The 10,521-nt window shown below is 41.9% G+C and overlaps 1 protein-coding gene across 4 annotated transcripts in view; it reads left to right on the forward strand.

Moving 5' to 3' along the window:
- Positions 1-10,521, forward strand: part of TBC1D8 (TBC1 domain family, member 8 (with GRAM domain)) — a 130,858-nt gene that overhangs the window by 47,943 nt on the left and 72,394 nt on the right. For 3 of the 4 annotated variants that reach the window (XM_012641929.1, XM_012641931.1, XM_012641933.1), the window contains exon 2: positions 7,817-7,972. In XM_012641929.1, the coding sequence (XP_012497383.1) occupies positions 7,817-7,972 (156 nt within the window). The remainder of the gene's footprint in view (positions 1-7,816; positions 7,973-10,521) is intronic. The other variant, XM_012641930.1, reaches the window with a different exon arrangement.

A 10,521-nucleotide genomic window follows, 5' to 3' on the forward strand; every position in this document is an offset into this window, starting at 1 on the left:
ATAATTTGACTGGATATAGAATTATAGGTTGGTGGGATTTTTTTTCTTTTAACACTTTAAATATTTCAGTCCACTCTCTTGTTCGCATGGTTTGTGAGGAGAGTTGGCTGTAATTCATATCTTTGTGTCTCTTAAAGCTATTTGTCCCCACCCCCGACTTCTTTCAAGATTTTCTCTTTGTCTTTGTCTTTTGCAATTTGAATGTGGTTGCCTAGGTGGAGATTTTTTGATATCTATCCTGCTTGGTGTTCTCTGTGCTCCTGGATTTGTGGCTTGGTGTCTGTCATTAATTTTGGAAAATTCTTGGCCATTATTACTTAAAATGATTAGTCCCTCTTCTCCGTTATTCCAGTTATGCACATCTTAGAGCTGTTGGAATTGCTCCACAGTTGCTGCATGTTCTGTCCTTTGCTGTCTTTGCTTTTCAGTTTGGGAAGTTTCCATTGATCTGTCTTCAAGCTCATGATTATTTTCCTTGACTGTGTCCCGTCTGTTGCTGGGCCCATCAGAGACGATCTTCATTTTTCTTAGTTTTTAAAAATCTCTAACATTTCTTTTAATTCTTCCTTAGAGAGTTTCTATCTCACTGCTTACATTACCCATTGTTAGGGTGAAGTTAGGGCGAGGAGCTCAGTGGCCTGGATAGAGAAAGAATTCTCAACACAAAGATTAGGATATAAAGAGGTAAAAAGTTTATTTCACTGTCTCAGAGAGAGAGAAGGGAAATGGCACAGCACCTGAAAGAAGGAAAGAAAGAAAGGGAAGTGCCAGCTCCAACCAGAAGAGGCTTGGAGTTTTTATGGGGGTAAAGAAGAGAAAAAAACAGTTATGAGTTCTAGCCGATTACAGAAGCAGCTGTGAAGCGGCTGGATCTGTATTTTTTTTCTTTTTCTTTTTCCTTCTCCTGGTGATCAGCTTATCTCTGGAATGTTGTCAGGCTGGCCTGCCAAATGTCAAGAAGGGGGATTTGCACTCCCTTTCTGTCTGCTCAGCTCTTTTCAAATGCTGTGAAAACATCTCTGCAGGCAGTTAATTAGCAAGGGAGCTCATGTGATTAGTCTTAAAGACAGCGAGTTACTTTATTTTTCTCTGTTAGAGAGTTTGTTAGTAAGGCCATCCTTTCATTCCTACTTTCTTTGATTAAACTTAATATTCTTATTAATGGGTTTGAGACTGGGATATTTGAGTAGAGGTATATAAGTTCTAAAGTTTTCAGATTCTTAAGGACATATCCCAATGGGGAGCCTTGGGTAGGGCTGACTGAACGTTGCCCATGGCAATAACTAGGTGAAAGAAAGGTGGGGGACTTTAGGTACAGTCATACATTGACCTACTGAGAGTCTGAGACAGGCATCCCCACTAAACCTTTGGGTGCTCATTAGACATCGGATTTCCCTGACTCTGAGTGAGACCTACATGAAACTTAGGGTGCTGGCCAGAAAGCAGGCATCCCCGAGTCCTGGTCTAGACCGAAACTTAGGGAGGAGCTTCCCCAAAGCCAGGCATCTCTGGGTTTGGGTGAAGTCCCAGAGGAGGTGGTTAGGAGGTGTCCCCTTGCCAGGCACCTCTCCCAGAGTGGCAGCCCGGCATGAGAGAGTCCCATAACCATGAAGCTGCTGACTCCTCCTCCAGCGTATGACCACTTCCAAAGCCCTAGAGACTTACCAAGTTCCCAATGGAATTTACGCTGAGAATCATGTCCTAACAGCTGTGTAGCCGAGGAGGGAGCAGTCTTGAGACAGAGGCAGAAAAGTGAGCTCTGTGTAGGGAGGCAGAGAAGTGATTTTTCTCCCTGTACAGGCCACCAGATATTAGGGTGAAGTTAAGGTGAGGAGCTCATGGCGTGGGTAGAGAAAGAATTTTCAACACAAAGATTAGGATAGAAGTCTGAAGTTTATTTTACTTTCTCCTAAAGAGAAGGAGAAAGGGCTGTTGGCCTTGAGGCCAAATGGCTTTGGGCATTTCATTGGGGATTGTGAAGGGGTAAATAAAAATTTATTGTTGTAGACTGGTTTAGCAGGAGACAGCTGTAAGATGTCAGGGTGTCTGTTTCTCCTGTTTTTTGTTTTTTGTTTTCCTGCTCCTGAAGACTTGCTTATCAGTAGTTCTGGCCAAACTGGTCTGGCCAATGTAAAGGAGAAGGATTTACGTTTCTTTTCTGTCTTCTCAGCTCTTTTCAAATGCTGTAAAAACATCTCTGCAGGCAGTTAAATATTGAGGAAGCTCACATGATTAATCTTAAAGACAGTGAGTTAGATAGTTCATTTTTTCTCTGTTAGATATTTCATTAGCCATCCTTTCACTTATCTGTTCTTGCATATTGTTTACCTTTTTTATTAAAGCCCTTAAACAATTAATCATAGTTATTTTAAAGTCCCTGTCTGATAATTCTAGCATCTGTGTCATGTATGGGTCTCATTCTGATACTTCCTTTCTCTCTTCAGACTGTGCTTTTTCTTGCCTATTAGCATATATTGTAATTTTTTTGTCAAAAGCCAAACATAATATTTTGAGTAATGGGAACTGAGAAAATCTCCCTAAGTGTGACTTTTGTGTTACTCTGGCTAGGAATTATTTAATGTTTGCTGTACCAGTGGGTGTCAGAGCTTTCAAATTCCTTAGGTGTCCTCCTTTTGGTCTTTGTCTTTGGGCATTTGTAAGAACTCCTCCTCAAATAGAGTCTTCATCTTGCAGCTCTTTCAGCTATCATCACTGTCATTATACTGGAGCCTGTTGGTGTGGTGTCAGGTGTGTAGGACGGGAAGGGTTCTATAATCTTATCAGTAGATGTCTTCAGTGGGCCTGTGCCCTGGGCTGTGACCAGCACAAGTGATTTCTATTGCTCCCACTACCACACCCTTAGAGGAGACAGGAAAGCTAGAGGGGGTTGGAGTCAAAGAAATGCTTTTCTTCCAGCTAGGATAAGGCTCTGGTGAAGTCTTGTTCCGTGGAGAGTTGGCCTTTGTTTCGGAGAATGCTCTAGGATATCGCATAATCATTATTCTTCTCTCTGCCCTGAGAGGGCCATGAGAAGATCTTCCTTGGCTATTCATAGTGAGAACTTGGAGTTCCTGCTGATAAAAACCTATACAAGCATGGGATTCTGTAAAGACTGTGGCTTTTAGGAGTTTGGTACTCTCATGCTAGTCCATGCTCATCCCTCAGCGATTTTTGTCAAAATCACCATTTAAGTATTCCTACAGTTTATGGCTCTAGCAGCTTCTACACCGGGGAAGCAGATCTTGGCTGTGACTGTTTGATTTCACTCATCTCTCTCTCTGTAGTTTGGGGTTGTGGTTTAACCTGTAACCTTAGTTCTCTGATGAGTCCAAGAAAAATCATTGATTTTCAGTTTGTTTAGCTTTTTCTTGCTGTATGGATGGGAGCAGTGGCTTCCCAACTCTTTGCGTGTTGGAGCTGAAACTGGAAGTCCCTTTGTGGCTTCTCGATGGCTACCCTACCCACCTTCCATCCAATGTAAAGGCTGGGTTGGTCTCATTTTCATAAAATGTCCTGACCTTTGCAAAAGCACCTGGGTCTTGAAGAGGAAAATCACCACTTCTGTGTTGTGGCTGCCTAAGTCACTGCATACTTCCTGCTTCCTTCTTTTGATGGGGTCTAAAGTCCCTCATGTTTTTCTTTTTACCAAACTAGCTATAGGTTCTACAGTAGATCTCTTTATTTAGTTGGAAATGCCAAATGTACGTGGGTGTAGGATGGGTGGGGGTCTTTAGCTTCTTTTTAATCTTAAGCTTCTCCAGCACTACCTGCCCTCCAACCTTTGATAGGTAAACAAATTGTTTTATCATTCTTATGTAAATGCAGCATTAACCCCACTCCAACCCTTTGTTCTTAACCACTGAGCTCTCCCCTAAGCTGCTGCTGAGATTCTGTATTAAAGTGGCAGCCCCTGTATCCAGCAGACAGCTTCCCAGCCCCCTCTGTCATTTGTAACTCAGAAGCAAACCAGGAAGGAGGCAAGAATTCTGAGCAGCCTAAGGAATAGTTGCCATAAAAACCCATGTACCCTTTCTTTCTTCTTTTCCAAGACTTGCTAACTGGGGCAGATGAAGAAGATTATAGGGGTGGGGTATATGGGCAGTTGGAGCCTGGATAGGGTGAGAAGGACACCTGCTGGGGGAGGGGATATTGATAGCAACGGGAACACTGATCAGGTAAAGTATTTCAGAATACTGAAATATATTCAGAATAATGGAAAACAGATTTCTTGTGTTGTAGAAGGGAGTTGCAAATGTGGAAAGAAAGGAGAATGAACATTGTGGTATTGGGATTGCATTTGGAGGTATTGGTGTGAACTCAGTTTTTCTCTATGTAGACATATATAAAAATACAAATAGATGTAAATATGTCACAAGAATGTGTGTGCATGTGCGCATATAAATCTATAAATGTACATACAGTTGGCCTTGGAACAACACCAGGCTTAGGGGTGCCAACCCCCTGCATGGTCAAAAATCCACGTATAACTTTTGACTCCCCCAAAACTTAACTACTAATAGCTTACTGTTGACCAGAAATCTTACAGATAACCTAGTAAATTAACACATATTTTGTATGTTATATGTATTACATGCTGTATCTGTACAATAAAGTGAGCTAGAGAAAAAATGTTATTAAAGAAAGTATCAAGAAGAGAAAATATATTTACTATTCATTAAATGGAAATGGATCATCATAAAGGTCTTCATTCTCATTGTCTTCATGTTGAATAGGCTGAGGAGTAGGAAAAAGGGGTTGCTCTTGCCATTTCGGGAGTGGCAGAGGCGGAAGAAAATCAGTGTATAAGTGGCTGCATGCAGCTCAAACACATGTTGTTCAAGGCTCACCTGTATATGCTGTGAACTAAAATAAAATCCTAAGCCCCCTACTGACTGAATGGACCCCCTGTTGGCCAAGGAGACCCTAGAGAAACCTTAAAACTGAGTTCCCAGCCATGACAGGATGGAAGGTCAGACATGCCTCCTTATACCCCCTCCCTTGCTAACTGGCCATCAAACTTTTTGCCCTAAGGGCTAAACAGAAATCAGTCTTGTGACCTGCTCCTCCGTGTTGGCAGTTTCTGCACTACAGCTGACCAGCATTCTTTCCTAATAGGAGACCACCACCCATGGAGCGATTTTTAACCACTCTGTGGAGCATGTGCAGATAGGGTTTTCATGTCTTCTGCTTCACTTTTTGACACCAGACGGCCGCCATTTTTGAACATGGACTCCGTGAAGGGGCAGAAAGCTTGAATGTGCAGGCACGTGTGTCTCCTTTTGTAAATATTCATGACTCCAATAGCTTGTTAAATATGTATATTTAGCCATTCTGCTCAGTATAAAATTCCTGTTCCCATTGTCTCTCCCTTGAAGCACATGTTTCTGGCTTCTGGCTGGGACTCTGCTTCCCCTCCTGTTGGAATAGTCACCCACAGGCTCCAACCCTTTATGAGAAATAAAGCTCTCCTTTCCAAATTATGAACCTCATCATTTCTTCAGTTGACAACACACACACACACACATGTACACATGTATACACACATATATATTCCCTGGCTCTGTCCACTGGGGTCCTGGGGCCACCCCATTAGTAATGAGCATACCTGGCTCCCACATACTGGCTTTTAAATACCATTCCTCACTGAAGGCGCCAGAGCTCCTTGGAGAAATGACTGGTTCTAGGGCTAGAGTTGCGAATGTACAAGATGAAGTTGGAATATTTTATTTTGCCAGAAAATATGAAAAATGATGGGGATGTGTCCAAAGGATACAGCTTGAAGGGGTTCCCACTGGCCAAAGCTGGGACAATTTGGGCATCAAAATAATGACAGTAATGGATTATGACCCATTGAATAAAGTAGGAAAACATGAGGCCATACAGATATAAATAAGTAAATAAATGGAATATTTGATGAGGAATGGGAAATTTACACAGTTTCAAAGTATATCTCCATAGATTACTTGTTACTTACAAAGTAAAAAGGAATAACTATTTAGTGCAAAAGCCTGGCAACCCCTATTTTAATCAAGTGATCAAATATTACCAGGACTGGGACAGAAATCATCTGCCACCTGAAAGGATGTGATGAAAAGAACACAGTATCACTTCTGTGATTGTTGCCAGAGATAACCTGAATCTAACCATGACAAAAGCTCAGACAAACCCAGACTTTGGGACACACTATAAAAAACTGGCCTGGGCTGGGTGCAGTGGCTCACACCTGTAATCTCAGCACTTTGGGAGGCTGAGGGGAGAGTATTCCCTGATGTCAGGAGTTCAAGACCAGCCTGAAAAACATAGTGAGACCTTGTCTCTACAAAAAAATACAAAAATTAGCCGGGTGTGGTGGCACACCTGTGGTCCCTGCTGCTGAGGAGGCTGTGGCAGGAGGATCGCTTGAGACCAGGAGTTTGAGGTTGCTGTGAGCTTTGATGATGCCACTGCACTCTAGCCAGGGCAGCAGAGTGAGACCCTGTCTCAAAAACAAACAAACAAACAAACAAACAAACAAACAGAAAACTAGTCTGTAATCTTCAAAAGCATTACGGTCGTGAAAATCAAAGAAAGACTTCTCCAGACTCTCATAGACCAAAGAGACATAACGACAAAATGTGATTCTGAACTGGGTCTGTTGTAGCAAAAGGACATTGTTGGGACATTTGGCAACATTCGAATGGGTTCTGAGAATTAGGCGGTGGGACTGTATCCATATTAATGTTTTGAATTTGATGGTTGTACTTGCTTATATAGCAAGATGTCCTTGTTTGTACAAAACATTTACTGCAACATCTGGAGATGATGGGGTATTAGGTCAGTAACTTACTCCCTAATGACTGAACTTTTCTTTACATTTGAGGTTGCTGAAATATACAAAAATATATATATACTTGCTCCGGCAACTTGTGGCCCTTATTCACGTCCTATTAGTTAAGGATAATATGTAAAGTAAAGTGAGGGGCTTAGTCATCTTGGCTGTCCTGATTTGCAGGCAATAGATTGGAAGGAGCAGATGCCTTTTATTTATTTATTTATGTTTTTAATGCCATCAATTCCTGATGCCACCGGTCACAGCAGAATGCTGGCCCTTCACGCACATTATGTGCTTTGTGGGCTGTGAAGGACTTTGATACATTTTCTTATTTATTTCTTACAGTACCCTCCTGGAGTAGGCAGGAACTATTCTTCCGTATTGGAGATGAGGATCATGATGATAAAATGATGATGATAATGGGCGACACTTACACAGTACTTCTTATGGGCCTGGCAATAGTCTAAAGCACTTTGCATGTTGGATACGTTAACTCATTTAATTCTCACAGTCACCCTATGAGGTAGGGATACTGTCACTATTTTATTCCATAAACAAGAAAAGCAGGGCACAGAGAAGTAAATAACTTGCCTGGGGCCACACAGCTCAGAGGCGGTGGAGCCAGGGTTCAGATCAGGCAGTGTGACTGCAGAGCCCCTGCTTACCTACTTCCTGGGTCGTGTGTCCCCCGCTAGGCTGGGGGACAGGTCCAGGCCCTCTGTGTGTACTTACTCGTTGATTTGGCAAACTGGTGCTGAGTGCCTGTAGGTGCCAAGACCTGTTCCAGACGCTGGGGAAATGGTATAAGGCAGACAGAGCCCTTGGCCTCATGGAGCTTGGGCTCTGGTGAGGTGATCAAAGAACTGGACGTGAAACTTACACCCCGCATAGGGTACAGACAGTGACCAGGCTGCCTCGGGTGCCCACGGTGCAGGCACCGGCACTCTGGCCGGAGTGGTCAGTCCCTGTGCTCACAGGTGCACTTTCTTGTCTTTTCTTTTGAAGGTCGCCTGGTCGGTGCTCTGGATGCAGTGTTGGACTCCAATGCCAGGATCGCTCCATTTCGAATTCTGCTTCAAGTTCCTGGGTCCCAGGTTTATTCTCCCATAGCATGTGGTGAGTTACTGAATGGATCAGACGTTTACTGGGCCATAGCCACTGGTGAGTTTCGTTCCAGTTGGAATATTCCAAACCTTAAGGCCTAAGCATGCTGAGTATCTGCATGTCGGTGAAGCTTGAAGGTAACCACTTTAGAACCTCATCTGCTTTTAGGACCTTAACTCTACTCTTCTATTCTCCTCTGTCCTGTCCTATACTTTCTTCTCTTTTCTCCTCCCCTTTCCTCCCTCCCTCTCCTCCCTTTCCCTCCCTCCTCTCTCTTCCCTTCCCATTTTTCTTTCTTTTTTTTTTTTTTTTTTTAACCATCAAAAGCACATAAAGGCTGTAAGCTTGGCAGCATAGCTTGGGCATGCCAGGCTTTTGAGTGTGTGTTCCAGGGGGCTCGTATGTTGTGAGTATGAATTGAGCCATTTTCTTCTTAATGTTGTTTCTGACTTAACACTTGTGTTCCTGGGTGCACACACATACCGCGATAGAAGGGGGGCAGATTCTGAGGGCTGTGTCTGACTTAGGGCAGTCTTCACCCTTTGTTCCACGTTTGCAGTGAGAGAAGGAATCACTGGACTGCCCGGTGCTAAGGGAACGCAGGCATCTCCTGGTCGTCTCCCTCTGAGGTTGCCCTTCCTCCTGCGGGCGTTACCTGGGCCTCTGACCACTCAGATTCCTCTGGGCCGGGAGTTGTTACATCCTGAGAAGCCCCTTCTATTAAAACACAAAACTAAAATGTCTTTTTTTTCTTTTTACACAAATAATAAATGTTCACCTTCCAGAAATGAAAAAGTAGGTAAAAAAGAAAGAAAAAAATTATCCGTAACCCTTTATCCAATGTTAATCTTCTGTCTACATGTATACATAGAAGTTTTTTAGTTTTGTATTTTCTCTTACACTTTATTAGCTACCGTAAACTTTCAGCATCACCTCAACATGCTCTTTAGCAACAGCGGATTTTTTTTTCCCCTGGAAAAATACGGAAAGTATGAAGAAGAGAATTCTCATCTGTATCCCACCGTCTAGTACTAATCACTGTTAACATCTCAGCATGTTTTTATTCAGTTTGTTTTGTTTTTTAATTAAGACAGATTATTCTGTATTTGCACAGAATGATAAAAAAGATGCATGCTCAATATAAAGAAATCAGTTAACACTGAAAAGTACAAAGAACATGTCTCATCCCGAATCCCAGCTGCCCAGAATAACCTCTAGTTCCACGAGGTGAACATCATCCCAGACAACTTCCTAATGCATTTAGACACGTACAGGGATAACTGCAAAGATGGATAGAAGTATTTTTATAAAAATACAACTTCTCTGTCAATGCTGTTTTATAACAAAATTATTACATTTACTTCATTTCCATAAAAGGAAAGAAACTGAAGTGAAGCCAAAGAAACGTTAAACTTCAAATAAATGTTTCTTTTAACACAAGGGAGATTATTTTCTAAAAGGTTCATGTAAGGTTAAGGGAAGGGATTTTTGAAAGCATTATAAGGTTAGAATTGTGGCTTTTGAAAAACAATGTTTTCATTCTGAGAATGTCCATTGACTCCCCACCCTATAGGTCAAGGGTGTCGGCGTTCCTGTTCTCTCCTGCTTCCCCCAGCTCCCATTTCAAAAAGTTTTATTATTGGCTTTACTTCGTAATTCCCATTCTGTCCTGTAACCGTCCTTTCTGTGATTGGTTGGCTCAGTTCTCATTTAAATTGAGTTAATGCTTCCACTAAGGTGTGGCTTTGCCAATCCAGAATCTTTTATTTTGGTTCATCTCTTAATTGGCTGGATTCCTGTTTTCTTCCCTGATGTCTCATGAATGTCCTATTTTCTGAATGTTTTCATGTTTGCAAATGTTTGCCCCTTGGTTTTGGACTTGAGTGACACCTCGGCTGGGTATGATAGTCTGAGGCCACACTCTTGTGCTCGGTGGCTGTTGCTCCAGGGTCTTCCAGTATTTGGTAGGGCAATAGGAGAAATCTCAGGCTGGTCTGATATTGTTTTCCCTGTGGGTGATGTGCTTTTTGTGCATATAACTCTGTCTTCATCATTTAAGTTTAGTTAACTTGACTAGAATCTGTTATTGCCATGAGCACAAGTGTGTTACATTTTTCTGGAATACAGTGTGCTTTTGCAGTCTTGCAGGCTGAAGATTGATTTCTTTAATCACTTTAGGAAATTTTCTAATATCACTTGGTGTATGTATCATATTTTTTGATACATTTTACATTTACTTTTCATTTTTTGGCTTGTCCACGTCAAGGACCCTTCACCTTGGATAGCTGTTGTCTTGCTTTTTGTTTCTGTTTTTCTTTATCTTTTTCATCTGTACTCTCCATGCTGTTCATACTCCTACTTCTGAGTTAATAATTCAGTTTTTAGGCGTATATTCTGTACCTTGATGCTTTTAATTTATCTATTAATTTTGTTGTCATGTTGTTTTGATTCTCAGTTCATTTTCTTAAGCTTCCAAGATCCCTTTTTATCTCTGTTACTTTATCATCTCATCTGCGAGCTCTTGTTTTATTGAATTCAAGTTCTTTTTGTATTGTTTTGGAGCATGAAGCATTTCTGAGAATTTCCTTTTCTTCCGTGAGGGCTCC

The sequence above is a fragment of the Propithecus coquereli genome, unplaced genomic scaffold (genome assembly GCF_000956105.1).
Source record: "Propithecus coquereli isolate 6110/MARCELLA unplaced genomic scaffold, Pcoq_1.0 Scaffold171, whole genome shotgun sequence".
NCBI lineage: Eukaryota > Metazoa > Chordata > Mammalia > Primates > Indriidae > Propithecus > Propithecus coquereli.